Raw genomic sequence first — 25,660 nt, 5'->3', positions numbered from 1 at the left:
ATTAAGACAAAAGGCAGGACGGTTCCTGTGGAAAGATCATGGCTAAAATCCTTTGCTGTCTTTTTGTGTGAGCCTATGCTTCATCTCTAATGGCCTCTTAACCAACGTGAAGGGGGCAATTTGGAGCTTGCATTACTCTAATGTTTCACTTACACGTTTAGGTTTTTAAATACACTTCACTGATGTTCATACTGCTGCAGTCGCTTTTCCGTTTTTTGTATCTGAACGAGCTCACATTCTCCTTTGTGGATGCAAGTACTGTTGGTGCTATACCATGTAAAATGGAGATGTATTATTACTTATTGATTATAAATGTATGTTAAAATAAATATTTACTCTTTGTAAACAATTAATATTTAATAGCGGTATACATTGTGTTTATTTCAGTTTGCATTAAATTTCAGCTGAGTGGCACTTTTTGCTTGGAAAATCTCTTCGTCGATTGAGGAGATTAAATGCATTTAATGAAATTCCGGACAAAAGGGAATTAAAAGCATTAGAAAAAGCTGTTGAAATGTCACAGTGCTCAGGATATTGTACATTTTTGGCACAGACCTATAGAGAGACTGCTTTCAGAGTTTACTCACTAAACAGAAATGATCTTTCTCCCTTTAAGCAAACATTAGACATCATGAATGAGAAAGCAGCTGAATATTACAGGTATTTAATACATTTGATTTGCTATTTATTTTCAATAGGTGCTCCAGAACTGTAATGTGTTTTCTGAGTCATATTGGGAGACTTCAGACAGCTGCTAGGTGATTTTCTTTATTGAGCTACTACTTTTGGTCTATGATATCTCCATCAGGTCACAAGGTGATGTTTTGTGGCTTGATGATTATTTTGTTCAACACATCTAGTAGCACAATAGAGAGATTCGCTTAGCCGCTGTCAGGATATTTCCGGACATAACTTTCAATACATTTAGTAGTATTTGTACTTTTCCTAGTGAGTAAGATACTTGAAAGTCTCATGGGCATGTAGTTAAATGGATTATTTGATCTGGATGAATTTTCACTGTCATAATGTGACACCATTGTCAGGTTACTACTGCCGACAGACGTCATCTGCCTGATTTTGGGCTATAGGTACTTTCCGCGCCTCCTTGCTGCTGCACTTGAACTGATATCTCCTGGACCAAGTGTTGAGTGGGTGATGCTCTGGTCAGGATGGATCGCTTCCAGGAATCAAGTGGTGAACCTCACACTGCCTTCATCAAGCCCAGTGTTTTGTCCTTGGTGTGTTTGGAGCAGCTTCAGTTCCAGGAAACCCATTTGGAAGCTAGTAATAGAAATGCTCTAAATGCAGCAAAGGCAGAATAACGAGCTGGACAAAGGTGAAGATCAGACAAGAGGTCGAAGGGAATAAGCCACTGCAACCAGCACATTGCACGGGCTAGGAGTGGGGAGAGCGATGAAGCAGATATGTGTACCACACTCTCTAGCTCATGATGTCAGTTGTCAGGAGTAGCTTGATGATTGTGGCACATTATGCTGTGGAAAAGTTGTTCAGAAGTGGCCAATCCGTCTAACCGCATGCGTGAGAGATTTTCGAGCATTTGTATTATTGATTGTATTGTTTAAGAGGAAGAGATTATATTCCATATTCTTAAGTATAAGCTTTGAAAATTTGAACTTTATTTTCCCTAATGTAATGTTATTTGAAAGATATGCAGTTTTTGTGATTTTAAAAATTAAAGAATTCTGATTATTGTCTTGGTGGTTTTTTTTTTGTATTTGAGTTTTGACCCTCAGTTTATTTATTTATTCGAATAACCCTTTTGGAGGGTACAATAAATCAGCTTTGATTTATTTTTGTTGTGCTTAATTTTCATTGCTCCCAGACTTCCTTCATCCTTCGTGTCTCTTGTTTTCATCTTGGGTCCACTTCCCAACGTTTGCAAACTTCTTTCTGTCCTGAAATCTTGTCTTCTGTCTTGCTTCTCTAAATACTGTTAAGTGTTTAGTAAGTTGAAATATCTGCCTAGTTAGTCTGCTATTATCCATTCGTTTTATGAACTGATGGAACTGCAGTCTTCTTTTCCTCATTACATCTGTTAGCTTTTCCATTTCCAAATACAACTCATCTGTTTGATCTACTATTACTTTAAGATTCCATATTTTACTTGAAATTCTTCTTTCAACTTTTTCCAGTTTTTCAAGATTCCCAATTCGTGTGAGTTTTAAGTTTTTTTTGCTGCTCACAGTGTTTCAGGCATTGCAACTGTTTGATAGTGTCTTAGTTTTATATGTTCCATGACAAAGGTATTATGAAACTTTGTGGCAGATTAAAACTGTGTGCCATATTGGCAAGGAAACCGTCGAGTTTGAGGCCGAGGCTGCATGTTCAGTTTTTAGTAAGGCTCATTTGAAAGTGTTGTGTTAACAATTATGATAGAAAACATATTAGCTGCTAATGACTCACTATGTGCAACAGGAGGGGACATCACATTTCGGACATCGTTGACATTCAAGAAACGTTCAAAACAAACTATTAACTTGCACCATGAAAACCAAATGAAAATGGCGCACCACAGTAACAAAAAAGGTTCGCACCATCGAGATCAAAGGGAACACCTTGAGAGTTGCAAACTGTGCTGGGTGTTCAGCTACATATCCACTCACAAAGAATGCATATAGAATTGTGTTGGCGTAACAGGGTGATGAGAACTGATGGAATATGATGGCTTGCAACCGAATGTGAAACAATGTTTCATGGAGCTTTCGTGAAATTGACTACCCTGTAAGGCATAGCTGCAGGTAGTGTGATAATATGTTTTATAGGCATGGAAAAAGCAGACATCCATAGGCTGGATTTGTTCAGTGGTTCCAGGTGGTATCAACTGCAATGCCACACACTTCAGGAGGGATGGTGTGCTGTAAAGGAGTACGGTTTTTGTTTGTAGACCAGGTATCAAACAAAAGAAAGTTATTTTGACCAACTATATGCCAAAAGAAGTGCTCATACCATAGTTATAGTTCTCTTACACCCATTTTCCTGACTTGCTTGCTGTGATGTAAATATTCCTCACTGTCCTTGCAAGATCACACACACTAGAAAGAATCGCAGGGGGCAGAGCATCTCCAACTTGTCACAGCGCAATAAATAACATTCCATCCAATTCACCATCCTTGGTTGGTCTTGTTACAACTCTCTTGGTACCTCTAATTTCCAGGATTCTTTTCATATGCATTTCCTCTTAAAATCCCGATTGGTTGGAGTTGAAAACAAATTTACTGAATAGTGGGATAAGTTTGTTTAATCTCATCAACAAAGTTTTGGACCGATTCTGAAGAATGCTGTGCACCATCGAGTTGAGTAAATGTTTGAAATTTCGTTATGTCTTTAAATTATGTTGCACTGTTTAAAGTTACATAACCATTGTCTGCTTCCCTATCAATAATTCTAGCTGTGTCGTACACAGTTGATGTGTGTAATGTAGTAGGACACTGTCATGCACATCCTGTAAATTTTATTGAGCATCCTTGAAATATGTAAACTCCAGTTTTTGCAACAAGTGCACCTTATCCTCACTTGAATATCTGTCGTTTTTATTATGCACTACATGATCATATTGCTGAATCTTTTTCGAAATCTGTTCACAATTTACACACACACACACACACACACACACACACACACACACACACACTACGCTGTGAATGATCTTCCATGTGCATAATATGTTAAGCATATATTGTCATCGTTGTTGTGCTCCTCATGTGCATTGTCCACCCGGTTAAGTGTATACAACACTACAAATTCCACTAACTCATCTTGCCAAAATGCTAATATTTCCTCTGCTACTTCTTTATCACTCTGACAAATTCCTTGGGTTCCTTTCTGACAAAATGCCAACTTTGACAACTGTTGTTATAGCTATACTGCAGTGTTTGCTTTGTTTATTGTTGCCATAGCTCTGCTTCGTGTCAACACCCCTAGCACAGTTGTGAGTTACTTGTCAGTTAAGCAGCTCAGCTACACTCTGTAACCTCATGCAGTGCTCTCAGTTGGGATACTTCCAGTCCTGTCCCCTTTTTTTCCATTAGCAGCCAATATTGTGGTTGCATGGTAGACAATATGTAGGGTATTGAATGCCATAAACATCATTGACCTTTTGCAACCTCACACTCGAGGTTAGTCCTGCATATTCCTTTCACCTTTCAGCCTTTCCTTTCTTTGCGTAGTACTTGCCTGCCATCTGAACTCTTCATATACATAAAGCTGCTTAATTTTTTGACAGATGTTTCTTTAATTTTTGTATAGATGGCATTTATTGCCTCTATAGTCAAGCATAATTCTACAGCTTTACATTTCTTTTCTAACCATTCCTACTTTACACAGTCTGTCACCTAGCACAGTGTATCAGTCTTATTTTTTAGTTGTCTGTATTCCCTTTTGTCTCTTTCATTTACTGTGTTTTATATTTCCTCCTTTCATCAATGAAATTCAATAAATTGCTTTTTATGAAGGGACTCTGCTTCTGTGTACGTATAATCCTCTTTGCTGCTTTCACTATTTCATCTTTCAAAGATACCCATTCTTCTCTTATATATTCCTTTCCCCTTTTTGAGTCAATTATAGCCTAATGCTCCCATTGAAACACTTACTGGTCTATGGTTCTTTCAGTTTATTCAGGCTCCATTTCCTAAATTTCCTATTTTATATCTTTCTGCAATTTCTTAGGTTGTAATCTGCAGTTCCTAACCAACAAAATAAGGTCAAAGGTCTCTGTAAATATTCTGCAATTTAACAACTGATTCGGAAATTTCTTTTGTACCATTATGTAATGTGTCTGATATCTTCTGGTGTCTTCATGTGTCTTCCACATATATGCCCTTGTTTCATGATTCTTAAACTTAAGTGTTGGCAATGATTAAATGTTGCTCTGTGCAAAACTGTACCAGATAGAGTCTCTTTTTATTCCTTTTCCCTGGTTCTTGTTCTCTTGCTGCTCCTCCTCCTCTTGCTTTTGCTACTATCGAATTTCAGTCCGACATCACAGTTAAATTTTAATTTTGCTTAATGATATGAATAATTTATATTATCTCATGATATATACTTTCAACCTCTTAATCATATGCGAAGATAGTAGGCATATAAACTTTGTACTATAATGTTACTTGTATATTATTCAAATGAATAAGCTTAAATACCATGCAGTGTCATAATTTTAAAAAAAAAAATCAGATTATTGCTGATGGAAAGTCATTCTAATTTGGAAAGATTTATAAGAAGTTAGCTTCTTCATGTCCAAAAGTTAGAGAATGAGTGCTGTGCCGCTTTTCATGATGGTCGATTTAAAGGATGTTCCAAAACTACAGTAACAGATAAAAATTTCAGTTACATGCACAATGTCCTACTGATGATTGGCAAGTAAATTTTATGTGAAATAGCTCTGATGCTTGTACATATTAGAAACAAGGGTATCGTAAATTATGCATTAAGAACTAAAATAAAGCTTTGTTCTATGTAAGTGTGGCAAAAGGAGTTTCTAGATAATGATTTGATGATTTAAGCAATAATCTAATTGAATTTGTATGCCGAGTTGTCATTATGTACGAGACATGGGTCCAACATTTTGCACCAGAAACAAAATATCAATCGAGGGAAGTGAGTGGAAGCTGTTACGGCTTTTGCAGAAAACATAGTTTGTTGGCCAGAAAACTGTTTACTGAGATACAAAAGAAAATTTTTGTATTAATTACTGAGCAAAGGGTCAAATTGTAATTGGTAACTGATAAACATTACACATTTGTTCAATTCAACTGGATGAAGAATACTTGAGTAGTGACCTGGAATGGAAAAGAAAAAGAACTTCTTTTTATTAGAAGGAAGTATTGACCACAAGGGCTGGTTTGAAAAAACTGAGAGATCTAAGCAGAAATTGTCGGAACATCCACCCTATTCACCAGATATGGCAGTCTCTGACTTTAATAGATATTTGTGATTGTAAAACATTTCATGTCCAGTGGGGATGCTGTGACAACTGAAGAAGGACCTGTCAGCAGAGACATTTTCATATTGGTGCCAGATTTTTACTATGGTTCATGCCTATAATCTTTGATACGTAACTACTGTCTTCACTGGTGTTCTCTCATCCACCACTACCACAGAATTATCGACCTAATGCCTCAGCAAATAAAAAACATATTCTTTTTGTCTGTATGGCTTCTGTACTTTCACTGTCTTGACTTTGATATGCATTTACGTCCTACATAAGCTGAAGGAGTTGAAGCTGGTACCAACACTCCAAATGCTGTCTGCAGTAGGCTCTCTGGAACGTGCTGAATAGCGATTTGGTATCTGAAATCATATTTTCAGGTGCAATGTGGTCTTCAGATGCTGAATATGATGAAAAAGCATCTTGGTGTGACATTGTGCACTGTGCTATTTGCATTCTTTTTTCCATGTTTGGATCGCAGAAGTTTCTATGTGGCGTTTCCCATGTTTCTGGTGGTTTCTGTTCCTCTTTGACAGCTTACCCTTGTCACTCAATGTTTTAATACTGCTACTGGTTTTTTTATTGTTATTATTATTATTATTATTATTATTATTTGTTTTATGGCCTTCATTGGACCACTCTAGTCAAAAATACAAAGTTGTAAACAAGTTGTTACACAGGGATACAATTTGGTTCAACAATAACTTAATATGATATTTAGGTAATATAATTATTAGAGTCTATTCTTATATGAAAGGTGTTTTGATCTTCTGTCTGCCCAATATTTCTTCATTCTTTCAGATATTTTCTTTCTTTCGTCATCGTCTCTGTTTATTGCTTTCATTTGTAGTCTGGTTTGCAGGTCTTGCAGTATTCTGGTTTCCTCTGTCTTGTTTTTTAGGTCATCTACTGTAATTTGAAGTTCTTTTATATCTTCCTTAATTTCTTTGATCCATTTAATGTCGCTCTTGCTATTCCACTATTTTTGTATTATTTTGTTACTAATTCTGTTTTCTGGAGTTCTCGTCAGATGTCCAAAGAATGAGATGCGTTTCTTCCTGATTGTGCTCATGACTGGTTCTATTTTCTTATATACTGTTTCATTTGATGCTATTCTCCAATGTCCATTTATTTTATACTGCTAATTTATACATGTCCTAATTATTATTCTTTCTACTTTTAGTATTCTGTCAATTTCTGCTGTATTAGTTGTTTTGAAGATAGTTTCAGCTGCATACGTTATTTCTGGTTGTGTAACTGTTTTATAGTATTTTAATTTTGTATCTATAGGTAGACTTTTTTTGTTGTATGTAGTTTTGGTAATGTAATTTGCGTAGTTCAGTTTTTATATTCTATTCTGCCATGATGGCTTATCATTTAGATTGTATGTTATTATTTCGCCTAAATATTTAAATTTATCAACAATTTTGATTTCCTGTTCTCGTATTGTAATTTTGTTTGCAAGTGGTGGATCAGTTAGCATAATCTCTGTTTTTCAAATGATATTCTAAGGCCTACTTTCTCTGCTATTTCTTGTAGTGATTTCACTTGTTGCCTGGCTTCTTGAACGGTGTTGGCTAGGAGAGCAAGATCATCAGTGAATCCCAAGCAGTTTAAGCTAATATCGTCTTTTGCACTTCCAATTCTTATCATCTTTGGATTGTCCTTGTACCATTCTCTCATTTTGTATTCCAGTGCACAGTTGAACAGTAATGGTGATAGGCAGTCACCTTGCCTTAAGCCTGTTTTTACGAGGAATGGTTCCGAAATTTCTCCTCTAAACTTCACTTTTGATTTGATGTTGGTTAGAGTGAGTTGTATTATTTTAATTAGTTTTGGATGTAGTCCTAGATTTCTTAAAATTTTTAATACAGAAGGTCTGTGGAGACAGTCATATGCCTTCTTAAAACCTACAAATGTTATTGCCAGAGGTTTGTCCCGTTTCTTGTAGTATGCCATAATCATTTTTAAACTAATTATCTGTTCTGCACAGCTTCTCCATGGTCTGAAACCTCCCTGATATTCCCCTAACTCCTGTTCTAATTGCTCCTTGATTCTTTCATATAGGATCTTGGATAGAATTTTGTATGTGCAACCTAGGAGAGAGATTCCTATGTAGTTGTCTGGGTTGCTCTTATCTCCCTTTTTGTGTAGTGGGTGGATGATAGCTGTGGTCCAATGTTCGGGAAATCGTTCTGTTACCCAAATTTTTGTTAGAGCTATGTGTAAGGAGGTCTTGACTGTGTCACTTGCATATTTCCACATTTCAACAAAAACCTGATCTTCTCCACATGCCTTATAATTTCTTTGTTCTTTAAGAATTTTTTCTACTTGGAAAGTTGGAGGGTCTAGTTTGTTAGGTTTGGTTTTTATTGGGGTATTTATGTTGATTTGTAAGGGTTCTTTGGGTTCCTCGCAATTTAGAAGTTTGTTTATTGCTTTTGCCATGATTTCTGCGTTCTCCTTGTTACTGTGTGTCATTCTTCCATCTTCATCTTTCAGTATTAGTGTAGGGGCCTCATATTGTTGTAGTTGTTTCCTAAAGATTTTATAGTAGTTCCTGGGGTTGGTTTTATGATAATTGCCTTCTATAGAGTTTATAATATCTTTATGAAATCCTCTCTTGATTCTTCTGATATTATGTGTGAATTTTTTTCTTTCATTTTTTAGGTTGATGGCATTTTCTTCAGTTTTATGTGTTTGAAACTTTAACCATGCTTGGTGTCTATCTTCATGGAATTTGTCACATTCTGATGTCCACCTTATATTTTTCCTTTGTGGGTTCAAGGGAGCTAGATTCTCTGCTTCTTTCTTAAGATTAGGCACTAGTTGTTCTAGATCATCTGTTAATTTGATGGTTTGTGTTATTTGTTGGTACTTATTATTTTTAATTAGCTGATGTGGATCAAACCTCCTTTTTATTTTATTAGTTTTTCCAGTCCTCTTCTTTAACGGAGTGAATTTGATTTTAATTTTAACCATATAATGGTCTGAGCCTGTGTCTACTCCTCTCAGTACTTTAACATTGTGGATCTCCTTACGAAAATTTTTGTCCATACAGACATGGTCTAGCTGCCACTCGCCCTTCCTCCAGTCTGGATGTTTCCATGTTTTAAGTTTACTTGGCTTCCTCTTAAAGTATGTTGATTTAGATATGAGGTTGTGTTCTCTGCAGAGTTCTACAAGTCTTTGACCGTTTCTGTTCGTAAATTTATGTGGACACCATTTTCCAATTATATCTTTATATTTCCTTTCTTTTCCCAACTGAGCATTGAAATCTCCCAATAAGATTTTTACATTCTTTTTATTTACTCTGTTCACAGTTTGTTCTAGAAGGTTCCAAAATTTATCTACCTCTTCCTTTGTTTTTATATCTAAAAACAAAGATGATGTGACTTACCAAATGAAAGTGCTGGCAGGTCGACAGACACACAAACAAACACAAACATACACACAAAATTCAAGCTTTCGCAACAAACTGTTTCCTCATCAGGAAAGAGGGAAGGAGAGGGAAAGACGAAAGGATGTGGGTTTTAAGGGAGAGGGTAAGGAGTCATTCCCATCCCGGGAGCGGAAAGACTTACCTTAGGGGGAAAAAAGGACGGGTATACACTCGCACACACACACACACACACACACATATCCATCCACACATATACAGACACAAGCAGACATATTTGGAGTCGTCTCCAAATATGTCTGCTTGTGTCTGTATATGTGTGGATGGATATGTGTGTGTGTGCGAGTGTATACCCGTCCTTTTTTCCCCCTAAGGTAAGTCTTTCCGCTCCCGGGATGGGAATGACTCCTTACCCTCTCCCTTAAAACCCACATCCTTTCGTCTTTCCCTCTCCTTCCCTCTTTCCTGATGAGGCAACAGTTTGTTGCGAAAGCTTGAATTTTGTGTGTATGTTTGTGTTTGTTTGTGTGTCTGTCGACCTGCCAGCACTTTCATTTGGTAAGTCACATCATCTTTGTTTTTAGATATATTTTTCCTACGTGGAATGTTTCCCTCTATTATAATCTTCCTTTGTTTTTGTTAGACAGTTTTTTTTCATTTGTTGGGGCATGAGCATTTATTATTGTATAGGTTTTATTCATTGTTTTAAAGCTTAGAGTCGCAATTCTTGGTGGTACTGCTTGGAAATCCATTACTGAATCTATTATTTTTATGTTTACTAAAAACCCTTCTCCAAACTGGGGACATTGTTTCATTGCCCTCGGTCCTGGTTTCCCATTATAAATTCTGTATCCTTGTGATTCGAATGGGTCCTCTACTGTGTTTCTCATTTCTTGAATCCCTGTTATTAAAATTTTTTATTTATTTAGTTCATCTGTGAGCTCCTTGAGTTTTCCAGTCTCAAGTAGTGAGTTTATGTTGTATGTTGCTATATAATTTATTTGCTCATGTTTAATCTTCTTTTTGTGTTTTAGTGTGCATTTGGATGGTTGCAAATGCTCCGATTCTTTGCTGCCTTCTAGTTGATTACCCACCGAATCCGATGTAGCCTTTTCCTGCCTTTTTGAGCAGGACGGTGGAATTTTTTTCCTAAAAGACCTTTCCATTTTTGACTTTCGAAGGTTGTCAATCTTAGTTGGAGCAAGCTCCGATTTACAACTATTGTTGTTAACCGCAGAGGGTGTGTTTGGTCTGCGAGAGCTATTTTATTTCACTCAAGTCCACCAGTAAACCGGTGAGGACTTCCCTATCTGCCACCTGGGACACGCCACGTAGGAGTATCATCTCTCCTCCTACTATGACAGCATAGTAGGTTCGTGGCTACTGGGTTTTATTACATTATTATCATATTTTCATTTCAAGCAAGTACTTTCATTGCTACTGAGATTGTAGTTTTGTCATTGTTATGCATTCTGTGGCCTCTCAGGTGCTTTTTTTTCATAATTTACTTGCATGAACTTGGTTTGTAATTGCAAATTATGTATTCACAGGAATTTTTGAAATTGAGTCTTAGTCATAACAAAAAATTTGTTGGAGACACACGTACAAAGAGTTGATTTGCTAAAAATGAACAAAAAGGATTTGAATCAGTTTCCAAATATTTCAACAATATACAACAAATCATTACAGTGTTTCTTCTTTCATCTAACAGAATACTCACCATGCACTATACCTTTCACATTGTTAGATAACAGACACAATCCAATACAAAGTGAATTTCTTTAAATTTAAACTCTTGGATTATCATGCACACACTCAGTGGCCTTCCCATATTCGATATACTGATTTTCACCCAATCACGGAAGACAAACAGTGCCGGGACTGGTTAGTACTCAAATGGGTGACCGCCTGGGAACACAGGGTGCTGTCAGTTCAAGGACACACATCACCGAAGTGGTACCTGCTTGAAAGACTTGCACCAGGCCATCAAATTGTACAGGATTATTATCAACATTATACTAAATATTATGGTTTGAAAGTTCTCGTCATTGGTTTGGGTCGGTGTCAGACGTCCGACACTTTGTTAGTCTTAAAACATCTTCGGGTGATTGTTGGACCCTACAACAAATTATGGTGGCACAGAGTCTTGCCATGAGACATGAGAACTAAACACAGTTTTGCTTGAGGAACAATCTACACACCCCAAAAATGTGGAGGTAACAGAGCTGTGTCACCTACCTTGTGTGACATTACCCATCACTCGACTTCTTGTAATTGACTGAGAAAATCAGTTCCAATTATTAATTGTGCACAACTTGTACATGTGAATTTTTGTCAAACAATGTAGATATGAAAGGCTAAGAATGGTGAATAGCACAAGGATTACATTGCACTTGACCCTTCATTTTCATATAAACTACACACACACACACACACACACACACACACGCACAGAAGCGCGCACGCACGCTCATTTTCAAGTGTACCTGCATTGTTATGGTGGTTCAGTGGAACATACTACTGTCTCCAACCACAAATGGGGCAATGTGGCTTGCGTACACTCTCCAGCCTGTCAACATGTCTTGAACGGTCATTTTAAGCATGGACCCTACACACAATGGATTGTCATGACATAAATTTTATACTTGATCATAATTCAAACATTCAGCCGCTATTGTGAAGAACAAAACTTTGAAGATCTACGTCTAACATTCTGCAAGCCACCTTATGATGTGTAGTGGAAAGTCTTTTGTATACCACTGTCGATTCTCTCCTTTCCTGTTCAGCTGCAATTGGTGCACGGAAAGAACGGTTCTTGGTAAGACTCCATGTGAGATCAAATCTCTCTAATGTTTCTTTCATGATTTTTTTTTTTTTACAGTTATGTAGGAGGAAGGATTACATTGCACTTGACCCTTCATTTTCATATAAACTACACACACACACACACACACACACACACACATTACATCACCATATAGAGCATTGTTTATGATGCATAAAGACATCATTTCTCGTTACCAGTAATGTTACAAGATAGGAATGGTCAGTGTTGTTCATAAGCCAATTTATGGCGAGCAAGCAGAGATGCTCGTATGGCCAACAGCTGGTTTTTGTGATTTTGAGTTGGAACATGCGGTACCTGATTTTGAGTGAGAACATGCGGTACCCATACAACTGACTTTTGATCATTCCCTGATGCATGCAAAGGTCACACAAGTGGAATGATCTAAGTTCATCACGTTTTCCAGTTCTCGAGTACACTGACATGGATCATTGTGGATTAATTGTGTGAAATTATCTTCGTCAAATCCCAAAGGCCTTTCTGAAAATGGAGAGTCAATAAATGTCGAAACAATCCTGCTTAAAATGAGAAAACAATTTTGTTACCATGCTCTGTCCAATGCATTATCCTCGTACATGGCGCAAATGTTTCTGGCTGCCTCCGTTCGTGTTACCCCTTTTATTGGACTCAAACAGAAGGATATGTCAGAAATGTTCTTATTTCTTCACTTGGCACACCATTTTCTAGCGTTCACAAGCTCCCTTCACTATCTGTAAATGACAATGTGGTAACTGAAATAGCTACAGTGAACTATAAAATAAAAAAAAATTACAATCTATAAATAAACCCATAGCAATCAGAATAGCAACATGCAAAACAAAAATGCTATGACAGTATGCACCAACCTAATAGATTACCAATTGGTGGATGTAAAACTGTCAAGGTTCCTAATTTTCCACATGCTTACAGGAAGGTCGTGTAGCCTGGAGCCTTCCTGTTTGTTACATGATAAATGATAGCTTTGACTTCATCTGTTGTGACACCTGAAACTGTGACATTGCTGTTTGGTATTGATGGGTGAGAGAATTTGATATCATTGGATACTTCACTTGAAACGCTCTCTCCGATGTTGCGGAATCATCTTGCCACTGAAGATTTTCACTTTTTATACACCTGTAGCATTCTACATCTAGACCTGCTCTACATCATGTTTGGGACCATTTGCAGATGATTTTGTCCTCTTCATTAATTGTTTGCTGGTTTCGATGGTGATTTGGTGTGGCCTCCGGAAGAGCTAGTTTTGCCTCCTCCTTGGTGGCTTTGTAGTCTGAAGGTTATCCTCATTCTGGGAAGTTTGTAACTGTTTAAAAGTGGTTTTTTACTTTCTGTCCTTAACCATGCCTATTAATCAGTTCTGCACATACCTAGCTGTGTTACACAAAGGGCAAGGGCAACTTGAACTATACAAGATGGCATAGTTGTTAAAAAGTGGCTAAGTGTGAACAGCCTCTTGGAGCTTAGTGGATAGTAATGGCTGTCTAACACTCCATTCCAGTATGTCCGAAGTTGTAGGAATAAAACTATCCATGGGAACAGCAAAAATGGTAGCCAGAGACTTAACTAAGGCATATCCCCTCCATCTTTTTAATGTAATTCCATCACTCTGTCTTGTGTTAGTCCTCATTCAGCAAAAATAGAAGCCTATTGGATAATAGATATTTGCTTCAGCACCTAAGTACCAGCAAGCAGTGAGCTCACCAGCCATGTGAACCAAGTGCAGCTGAAGGAACATTTGTTTCCTTCCTGACTCTAATGAGAAAATAAGCAACGTAATACAAATTACACTGAGTGGGACATGTAGTATGCTGACAGTTACCCTACAGGTGTAGGAATGAAACTTGGGGTTGACTTCTAAGAATGCAAACATTACTTTATTTTAGTGTCTAAATGACATGACAAAAAAACTCTGGAGATATTTCTGGACCAATGTCTACAGTTCCAAAAATGAGGCTGTAGGATACTGAGTTGAAATAACGGTGCAAGACCTGTCGCTTTGGGGGCAGATAGGAGGGCCACTGGCTAATGTCCGTAAATCACACCCGATGGGAGCATGTCGTGTCACTGCACTGATTATCTCTCCACACACTCAGTAATCAGGCACTGTTACCAAGGGGATGAACCAGGCATCCCGCATCAAACTTCGTAGAACTGTGAGTCTTCTGAGGAAACGTGCCTCTAAAATGAATCTCGAGAGATGCAATAGAAATCCTTTCGCTCACTGGTCTGTGAGAAAACTAAGGTAATGGAGACTTAGTATGAAATTTTACCAACTTTACCATTAGAATAAACTCTGATGAGACACGGTGGTTAAGGGCACAAACCTCGTGGCATTCTGCGAGCCACCCTGGACCACAGCCAGGACGTGTTGTCTCCTCAGAGGGGAAACAAGGGCTGGTGGTGACAGTTAAAAGAGCGTGGCTCCCACAAAACGTGGATGTCAAAGAGATACCTGCATTGGAAGTTACCAGCATGGATACTAGAGAAAAGCAGTAGTTCACTAGTTTACAGGAGCTTCATTGGCTGCCGATGTTTGGCGAGTGCAGCGTGTCATCTGCTGCTGTTATTTTAGGTGAATGAAGGGAGTTGTCACACAGCCATTGCCACATAAACTCTGTGTGGTAACTATGGTCTCTTGCCAAGCTTGTTGGACTGCAGTTGCAATGAAAGTGACACTGCATCAGCAGTTTTCATTTGCAGCTACGGGCTCAGTGAAATACCACTTACTAGCTGTTAGTGACGTGTCGGCTGATGTTCCCATCCTAGCTAAAGCTTTAGTTGCTCTGCAATGTAATAAACTTACTTTCAGCAGTTGCTGTGTTACTTTTTATGCGCAGAAATGAATTTACATTTGTTGTGAAATGTTTCTTTAGAATTCATGTCACAAGTGAACTTGGTGATAAATAAAAATCAGTGATACTCAAAATTGTACTTCCATAGTAGTAAGTCTCTAAACCTCACACTTGTGTTTCCTTTTCTTTTTCAGAAAGTCCCTAATGATGGCACCAGACTCATCGCACATTAATATCCGTTGTGCACTGGGATTCCTGACTCTGCCACATCCATACCGTGATGTAAAATTGGCCAAAAGTTGCATTGATAAAGCTCTTAAATTGGCGCCAAACAACACAATGGCTCATCATGTAGAAGGAAAGTATTTTGAGCGAATAGGTGACTTGGAGGCAGCAAAAAGTTCATATAAAACTTCAGGAGAGTATGGTGCATATGGTGCATACATGGATTATTTACGGTTGGAGTTCAAAACGAACCCAAAGTTTGATCCAGCGCCATTGTTTAAAAAAATGATGGAAGTTTTTATTGAGGAACCTTACAGAGTCGGAACATTATCACAGATAGGGTGCTATTATTATCTTATAGAAAATAAACTGAAGGAAGCTGTAACCTATTGGCTACAAATTATAGATGAGAAGCATGATACTGCTCGACTAAGAGTAAGTTGATATTAATAACTCTCTTTCTTAGTGTCAATAAGTGAGTTTATCTTTAGAATTTATATTGTCAAACTAGTCCAGAACCCTGTTTTCCATCATCTTCAAGTGCACCTAGAGATGGTGAGGCTTATTAGCTTTACCCAGTTCTTAAAATTGCAAACACATGTTTATTTTTGCAATGAATGACATTGTAATTTCCATACTTTGGTCTCAAGAATGGTGCAGAAAAAGTCCTCTTAATCTCTAGGTGAGCAACATGCTTAGGGGAAGCTAAATGTTTTGGAAAGGACCCACTAGCATTAAGTCGGTGGATAACCTGGACGGGCGCTTTTCTGTGTCTTGATATTGATGAGTAAACTCCATCAATGACTAGATGGTTTGGGACTCAGTATAGGTTTTTTTGTGTACAGACAGTTCATTCTCCTTGGAAATTCAGTGCCGAACTAGAGGCGTAGTTGGCAATGATCCTGGATGGTTAAACAGTCCTTGTATTTCTCCAGTAATCTTTCCATGTCCACTCTATCATGTCCTTTCAGATGTGACATGTTTCCCCTTGGTACAGTTAAATTGACAGACTGTCTCAGCATCGACTGCTCTATGCTGAAGTCCGTGTTAACTCATCCTCCACTGACCCTTCTAGGTTAGCTATGAGTGTAGCTCTTGATAGCTTCATCTCTTCAGAATCAAAATTTTTTACACTGATGTGCACCATTCGGCTTTCATCAATTGCTGCACAAATGATGAACTATACCATATGAAACGTTGTTCCTGATCCAAGTCCTTGCTTTCCTGAAAGGGCTCTACTACGCATAAAGTACGATGTCGCACCCAGCTCCACTGTGCACTGTTGTAGATTGACCTTAACATGATGTTAAACCAGGAAGCCAAAGAATAATGTTGTAGTTTATTCCCATATTAGGGAGAACTTCCATACATTCCTGGAACTCCCTTTTCCTCATCCGGAAATGCAGCAGTGCTGAACAGATCACTTAGTCTACAACACGGTAGGCTCAGACTTTTGGCACCAAATATACTCTTGTCTCGCTACAGACACCTGTGATTCTGTATCCAACAAAAACTTACATGATGTTCTCTCTACATAGCCAGTTAGACAAATGTCTGCCTCTGATTTTGCACAAGGGTGTCCTGTGGTCACACTTTCTGGGAGCATTGTGCAGTGGGTGCACTGCCCCCTGCCTGTTCAGTGTAGAGACGCAAGTGTTATCCTGATTCCACTTTCCACGTGGCTATGGAATTTTCGAATGTTTCCACCTTTGCCACTGTTTCTACAAAACAGCTGAATGTTGGTGGGAGAGCCAATTGTACAGGATGTACAAGGCCTGTTCAAAAAATTCTGGAGCATTCGTAATTTCGTGCCAGTGGTGTGTTGGAGCAAAATGCGGTTGGCATCCCTGCACACTCCTGTGTTTAATGTATAACTACTGTAGGTTTCATGGTTGTTTATCTTTATTTATTGTTCAGTGCTGTATTGAGTAGAACTTTGAATCACACAGTTTGCAAATTTTGAGATGGCAGAGTTAGAGGGGCAGCGTGTTTGCATTAAATATTGCATGAAATTCAAGAAAACGCTTACAGAGACACACCAAATGATGCAGGAAGTCTACAGTGATAGTGTGTAAACCATACTCCGTGTTACAAATTCTCATATGGTTGGTTCACACGGTTTAAAAAATTGCTGGTCGAAAGTTAAAGATGACACTCATCCAGGACACCCTTCTATGTCTACCGATGATGTTCACGTCAGGAACGTCAACGAAATTGTGTGTGCCGATCGAAGACTGTCCGAGAGATTACAGATGAATGTAACATTTCAGTTGGATCATGTCATGAAATCCTGTTACAGCATCTTCGAATGCGTCTCACAGCTAATGAGTCAAGACCAGAAACACTTTTGCCCCACAGTTTACGAAGAGCTTTTGGATCACGCAAATGAGAATGAGATGTCCCTTAAGGGAATCATAATTGGTGATGAGAATGAGATGTCCCTTAAGGGAATCATAATTGGTGATGAGACGTGGGTCTATGATTATGGTGTTGAGACCAACGTTCAGTCTTCACAGTGGTTTGGGAAAGATTTTCCAGGACCAAAAAAAGCTTGTCAGGTCAGGTCAAATGTCAAAGCCATGCTGATAGTTTTCTTTGACTTTGAAGAATAAGTTCATCATGAATTCATGCCACAGGGACAAACCGTTAATTGATGGTACTGTCAGGATGTGTTGTGACATCTGCGAGAAAATGTGACATGGAAACGGCATGAAATGTGGTTTCATGGCTCTTGCATCTCGATAATGCACCTGCACATTCATCCCTGCTGATGCGTGACTATTGCACAAAAAACGAAATCACTGTGCAGCCTCATCCTCTCTACTCTCCAGACCTGGCCCCAAAGGACAGAGAGTTTTCTTTTTTTTTTTCTTTTTTTTCCAATGATAGATAAGATAAACCAAAATTCACAAACACCGCTTTTCACAATCCAGCAAGGGCAAGAGGCGTACCAATACTGCTTCTGGAACTGGAAATGATGTTGGGAGCAGTGTATTAATTGTGGAGGAGAGTATTTTGAAGGAAACCATGCACAATAAGTAAAAGATAAGTGTAGAAAAATTAGGTGGACAAAGTTACGGAATTTTTTGAATAGACGTATAGCATACCGATAATTAATGTTGTAAGCACATAGAGTTGAAAGTACCTGATACTAGAAGCAAAACAATCTCGGTAAAGGTGGGCTCTAAATTGCATGCCTTAAGAGCTATGAGCTTTTCTTCGTCTTCGATACTGTGAAACAAATCTCTTCTACTGCAAGCATGTTTTGAGAGATGGTAGCATGGACCAAAACAAGGAAAAAAGTGTAGTAACCACGGGCTATAAAGTGTATATCTGAAGAGTTATGAGCACTTCTTCAAGTTCGCTACTGTGAAACACATCTTTTGTACTGAACATGTGTTCAGATCTCTTGAGGTGTGCACTTTAGAGCCCATGTTAACTGGACATTTTTGTTTTGTTTTGTTTTGGTCCAAACTAGTTGCTCCCAAAATATGGAATGCAAAGCACTTGCTGTAGAGGAGATCTGTTTTCACAGTATTGAACATGACGAAGTACTCATAGCTCTTATGGTAAGCATTCAGAGCCCACATTTGCTGACATTTCTTGCTTCTGGTTTCCTATGTTTACAGCTGCATGCCTTTATGCCATTAATTATGGTACACCCTTTGTAATATATACTTCTCATTTCCCTCTTGGTCTTGTCACCGAGTTAATTTCAGCCAAAGCTGCTTGCCGCAGTTGCTGCTGCTTTGTCCAAAATTTATGGAAATGTTCTGCTTCCATGGCTACAGTGGCACAATTTTTATCCATCAGTTCATACATATGAGTATTGATTTTTCTGAAACATTCTACCAAACTTTTATGCTGATTTCCTTTGTTTTTGATCTATAGCATCAAGTTGTTCCTGATAACTTCTGACGAGAGTACCTAAAAATAAACAAAAAAATTGATTATGTAACTTTATTTATTTCCAAGATTACAATTAAACACTCAACTACCCGTACCATTTGATACAATTGTGGTACTTTCTGTAGAGCGAGTTTTGTGGAATTATTAAGCAACATCAGTCTCCGATGTTCTCTGTATTAATCATATTGTACTGAAAATGTCTGTTCAGAAAGCTAACATGTTCTTGTACACTAAGGTAGTGGTTCTCATAAGCACTTCTGCATACAGGTTGTATGTTCAAGAGACAGCTTATCAAGAAGGTATAAACAGTATTTGAACCCATGTGTGTCTGAAGCCCCCAATACACCTTCAACTCCTGCCTGGGACACAGTACATGACCAGTGAAGTGGGCCTTGGTCTCATGAGCAGCAACTGGCTTGCAAGTACAATACTTCTGTAATATTGTCTATGGAGATTCTTTTACGTATTTGAAGAACCACCAAAACAAAGGGTGACATTACTGACGGAAAGTCAAAGTGTTCTTCCCCCATTAGTTTTGTGTTCTTGCCTCTCACCTATTGTTCATGTTTACTAATGTGATGGTATGCTCAGTAAATTTTCTGGAGTATGTTCCTTTTGATTTTCTTGGTCTCGTTCAACTCCTTCATATGCCACTTATTGTAGTAATGTTCTGACTCCCTTTGAACAACAGTCGAAGGTGTGAATGATTGAAATCCTCCATTTGAGAATGTATGCTTTTTGATTGGAGGACAAGTAATATATTATGAATCCAAACCTAGTATCATTAAATGCCACTGATCTCCCAGGATGCCTCCATTTACATAACCGTCACAGATGTATCATTCTAATAACTGTGCCTGTTTTTAGTTCTATCTTGTAGATTGAACAGAATGTGAAAGAATGTTACCAGGATATGAGGGAAGATCAGAAAATAATGCACAATAATTTTAAGTGAACTTACATGTTTTACCTGCTTTTCTGCAACCTTCTCAACAGATTTCTCCCATCATCGTACCAGTTTCCATATGCTCTGTTCGTAGAAGCCCATTTGGTTGCAGTATAGCCATCTGTGGACTGCTGATTTCACTTCCACATCTGTCGCAAAGCGTTGGCGGGTCGGAAGTTTCTTATAGGACAGAAGCGATGAAAGGCTGACAGTGCAAGGTCCAGACTGTACAGTGGATGCTAGAGCAATTCCCACCCAAGTTTGGCAGTTTTCTTATTAAATGGAGCAGCGACATGGAGGTGAGCCTTGTCATGATGAAGTTTGACACCATTGGTATTAATGTTGTGGGTTTTGTCATGAAGGACACGATGCAACTTAACCAAAGTTTTAATGTAGGCGGCAATACTCACAGTGGTCCCATGTTCAGCAAAGTCCGCCAATAACCCAACATGCATATACCAGAATAATGCCACAAGCACTGTCCTAGCAGGTTGATGATTTTTTTTTATTGTACTGGAGAACCAGCATGTTTTCACTCCATGGAAGCTTACTTGGTTTCGGGCAGATAGTGGTGCACCCACAATTTATCGCCAGTATGATTCATTTCAGAAAGTCATACCCTTCTGTGGCATAATATGTTGAGTGATACAAGCATGTCATTTGCTTGCCATTTGTCTGTCAGCTTCGTAGGCACCCAGTGAACATTAACTTTACGAAATTTCAACATGTCATGAACAGTATCATACACAGCACCTTACGAAACGTTGAACTGCTGTGCTAAGGTTCGCAGTTGCACATGCCTGTTATTCAACATTGCTACCTCAATAGCTCTGACATTCTGCAGTGTTGCAGCTGTTACCAACTGCCCAGAGTGTGGCGAATCACTAAGGTCCACACGGCCCTGTTAGAAGAATGCCCATCACCTGGAGACATTGCTGTGGTCCATACAATTGTCCTTGCACATGCTAAGCATGTTCCTGTGAATTTCACTTGGTGGATGCCATGTGGAAAAAAAAAAGAAACTTCAAACTATGTTGTCGTGAAATTTCAACATTCAAACTGCAATACCGGGAGGGGGGGATATTTTTGCGTTATTTTCCGATCCTCCCTCGTGTGTGCTCTGCCAGACAAATCAGTATGCTGCCTGTTTTACAACAGAGTTCTGAAGTTGGTGGGTGTCTTCAGTCAGTCGACCCACAGTGACTCTGGTGCAGCAACATCAAAATTTTCCAATTTAACCAGTTTCCACACAGCAATAACGGTGCAGTAGGTTACAGTTTGGAGAACCCCGTAAGCTCTGGGAATATGAGCAACTTCTGTTGAAACAACATGTGTGTTACTATGCAGTATTTATGCTACATCTTTATGTTATCAGCTACCTAGTGCGACTGCTCACTGATACGTTATTTTCTGCCCCCATCTCATAACAGACCTGTCACATTCTTTTCTCCGAAAATTCTTGAGGCTGGAATTAATTTAAATTCGCACGGGTGTACCAATGTGTGCCTTGTCTAGAGGATAAGGTTTTTCTAATTGGTGAGTAATATACGCATAACTTACATTTCAACTTACATGTGACCTGCTACTGGTTTCACAGATGGTATTAATAACTGTTTCCAGAGAAAATGTGCAACATTAAAATCTCCTCTGTTGATAGTCTTAAGAAGGGAGAAGACTAAAGATAATTGGGAAGTGGCAATAAGTAATAAGCTCACAATATTAGTCACCACCTTAAAAAAGAGCAAGCTGGTCACTTTGGAATGCTTTATGTGGTGTGCAACTGGTACCAGGCAGTCATATGACTCTCCATTGGTGGTGAATATCATATCAGTGAAGTGATGTCTATGTGACAGTCACGGGCGAGTGTGGAAATGTGACAGAATGGCAGATTTTTAAGAGCTATTGTGTTTGCCCATCACTACATAATGTAAGAAATTGTCCAGGATGTTGGTCTTTTAATATGAACTGTCTATTGTGAGTACAAGAAATGTAATACTCACAATCATGTTACATTGTTTTGGAACAGTGGTTGAAAAAAGATCCTGTGTGACAGGGACTAGAGAAAAGTGACAGTTTCAGACCCAACAGCAGTTACTGCTGTCGTTATATGCATTCCCCCTACCAGTTCTGAGTGTGAATTGTGAAGGAAACTGCATGCAATGGATTTTTGAGTTAGATGCATCGCAAATGGCCATTGTTTGCAGTGGCGTTTGAAGCTGCTTGCCTTCGGTGGAACAAACAAAACAGAAACTGTACACTAGTTGACTGGAGGCATGTAGTATGACCCAAAGAGTTGTGATTTTTCATCTTTTCAAATGATGCATGGCCTCAAGTGCACCAAAGCTTTAAAAAGACATTTAACGTGCAGTGTGTCGATGGCGTAGTTCTGTGATGTTTTTCATGCACTGATTTGGATGCACTCTTCAGGGTTACTGGATGTGGAAGCACTATTTTGGGTTACTGTGAAGGTGAACCAGGATGTCTGTTCCAACATTTTTGGTGACCCAGTATTGCTCTGTCTTCATCTTCGTGATGGGTATGCTGTGGACAGATCTTCCAAGATGCCAACGGCTGTGTTCACAAGGTTACGTGCATCTATTTCTGGTTTCAGAAAAACTCAGGCACCCTATTGCACCTTAACTGGTCTACTAAATCATACAATCTTTATTATATAGAAAATGTCTGAAACTATTTAGAACAACAGGTTAAATGTAGCAATCAAATCCCCACAGTTTGATAGTTTTATGAGTGGCTTTTCCAGCTCGTAGACAGTAAACATGGTGGAAGAGGGCCACCTGGCTAGTAGCCAACTTCACCTGTGCCTGCTGCCCGTAGACGAGCTGATGGGCTCTCGCAGGTGCCTGTGCATCCTGAGGCAATGATGGAACAGCTTGCTCTGTGAGATCTGATGATTAGTGATGTGTGAGTGGGTTCAACTGGATGTGGCATACCTGAAGAAACTTGGGGTTCTCTTCACTGCTGAACTGGTGCAATTTTCAAGATCAGAGGCATGGTACATAAAAAAAATTATCAACATTGACGTATACCAATTTTTAATTTATATCTGTTCTAAGCCGCTATAATCGACCTCATATGAAGTCATCTGTCCAGAGAGTTACTGTGGGGTTTGGGGTAGGGTCACACATCGATATGATTGCTTGTTGAGGCTGCTATTAAATGAGATTGTTCTAGGCGTCACCTTCACCTTAACAGGAAAGAGGAGGTAAAACTGGTTTGGTTGATAGCAGAAAACATGGAAGAGGGTGGCACTGTCATGATTGGTAAAATGCTGGTGGTTTTAAGTGCCAGAGCAGTAGCTCTCCTAGGACAATGAAGGTAAAAGAAACAATAGTTTTAAGATGAGTTAAGATTGAACCAAACATCAGTTTGAGAAAGAGTACAGCATCCATGCAAACAGCTGTTGAAAATTTTTGGTAATCACCACAAATTATATTTCCATTCAATTATATTTTGGTCTATGTAAAATGTTGCCTTTCCTTATAACATCAAAATATTCAAATACTAATGAGTAAAATTAATGAATTACTTATGTACTTTTTTTGTTGGTGTTTAACAGTTGCGTTATTTGTGTAATTACATTCAATGTCTTGGATCTTGAAGTAATGTATAATCCTCTCTTTCCCAGGCATATAAGCCAGTCTGTGTGTTTATAAAGAAACCATTTGATCTCCTTCAAGTCACATTGGATGAGGTACGACTGGCTCTATGTAAAGAGAATGTACCATCTGAAGAAAGAGATCTGTATGAGAGACTGATTTCAAAGTTTGAAGGCACTGAACTACTGGATAATCCGCCAGAATCACACCGTCAGCAGATATTGGAAGAATCAGAGAGTGTGTTGAGGGAAGAAGAAGAACGTGCATCTAAATCGAGAGGAAGAGAAAGAGGTGGAAAGAGAGGTCGTGGCAATTATCAAGAGTATAGAGGAGGTAGAGGGAGAGGGCGTGGCAATTATCAAGACTATAGAGGGAGAGGAAGAGGTACAAGTGAAAGAGGAACAGGTAGAGGTTCAGGATATTACCACAGTAGTAATCGTCGAGATTCTAGTTGTGAATCAAATAGTAGCTCCAGAAGATATCGCCGTGACTCTAGCTGTGAATCCAACAATAGTAGCAAGGATTGGAGGACAATTAGGAATAGGAGACCATCTGAAGAAGAAAGCAGAGGGCCAAATTATGAGTTCAGAAGCAGTTCAAGAAATCGTACGAGCCAGAAAGAATTTGGAAGAGGAGGCGGCTATCGTGGCTCCTACGATCGCGATTCGAGCTGTGATTCCACTGGAAGCCAAGGATCCATTCAGGGAAGAGGTGGTAGCAGAAGACAGTTCCAGGACCGTGATGGAGATTATGACAGAATGCGTGGATCCAGCAACTGTTTTCAAAGGGATACCAAATTTAATTGGAGAGAGGGCGCAGCTGTCCGAGAACCTTCCTATGAAAGGCAGGAGAAGCCAAACCATTACAGTCCAAGGAACAGGGGCAATTGGCGTGAAAGACCTTCCTATAATCGTGAGAGGAATGACGGAGGGAGCTATGGAGACTCCTCACGAGGTAATCGACAGGCTTACAGGAACCACAGTTATAACAGGAATCGTGATTCCAGTGCTGATAGTTATTCATCTGATAATTTGGGTGAACAATATAAGAAGGGATATTCTAATCAGAATTTTCGAAAATACAGGCATGAAAGTGGTTCAGACCATGTAAAACAAGAAGATAGTTCATTTAACAGACGGTTTAAACTTGCCCAGACCGATGACCAGCAAACATCAAAAGATTCACGGTCTGCTAGAATGGGCACAGGAGGAAATGATGAAATCCAACAGAAACTTAGAGCCAGAAAGGAAATGTCACTCAGAATGAGTGACCAGAACGTGAATAAAAATGAAGGGAGGGAAAGTAGTACCTGGCTCTGACATTAAATAACGATATTCAGTGCCCATGTTGAGAAAGAAAACAGCTAAATAAATGTATGACACCATAAACAAGTCAAAGTAAGCATGCAGATTATTGTGATAATGTGGCTTTCTAATGCAACATGAATGTATAATTGTGATAAATGTCTGTGATATGGATTTAATGATTGACGCGTCACTAGTATATATATATATATATATATCTGTGTCTTTTATTACATGCATCAAGAGCACTCTAGTTAACCTTGTTGTTTTGAGATTGTTTATCAGTAACATTGAAGAATCATTGCTCTTCTTGCATGCGCTAAAAGAGTAAAATGTGTATTTGCTCCATTGTAATTTTGCTGATAGTTTTATCACATTCATCTAAGTGTTGTATTTCTGAATCTTAAATAAATTTAAATTTTTTCATAATTTACTTCACCTTTGCTTCTTATCGTTAATATATGAAATTGTGTAGAAATTGCAGATACATGGACCCTCTCACTGAAATATGACAGAACATGTAACTGAGAACGGTGTGTGCAACATACTTACGGCCATCTTTTGTCTTGCCTAATTGCAGTGGGTAAGACTCATTTAGAGCTGTCACCCAGAGTAATGTATTAAAATGGGAGATCTGTAACACTCTCACTCCGTAGTATTTTAATTTATATATGATAAGAA

At 38.7% G+C, this 25,660-nt stretch overlaps 1 protein-coding gene across 4 annotated transcripts in view; it reads left to right on the top strand.

Moving 5' to 3' along the window:
* The window catches only part of LOC126473172 (uncharacterized), an 84,310-nt gene extending 58,898 nt beyond the window's left edge, over positions 1–25,412 (top strand). For all 4 annotated transcript variants that reach the window (XM_050100052.1, XM_050100053.1, XM_050100051.1 and 1 more), the window contains exons 5-7: positions 405–660; positions 15,173–15,638; positions 23,705–25,412. In XM_050100052.1, the coding sequence (XP_049956009.1) occupies positions 405–660; positions 15,173–15,638; positions 23,705–24,994 (2,012 nt within the window). In that variant the 3' untranslated portion in view covers positions 24,995–25,412. The remainder of the gene's footprint in view (positions 1–404; positions 661–15,172; positions 15,639–23,704) is intronic.
* Positions 25,413–25,660: the final 248 nt, after the last annotated feature.

This window comes from Schistocerca serialis, chromosome 4, assembly GCF_023864345.2.
Source record: "Schistocerca serialis cubense isolate TAMUIC-IGC-003099 chromosome 4, iqSchSeri2.2, whole genome shotgun sequence".
NCBI lineage: Eukaryota > Metazoa > Arthropoda > Insecta > Orthoptera > Acrididae > Schistocerca > Schistocerca serialis.
The sequence above is the reverse complement of the archived record's forward strand: the minus strand, read 5'-3'. Positions and strand labels throughout refer to the sequence as shown.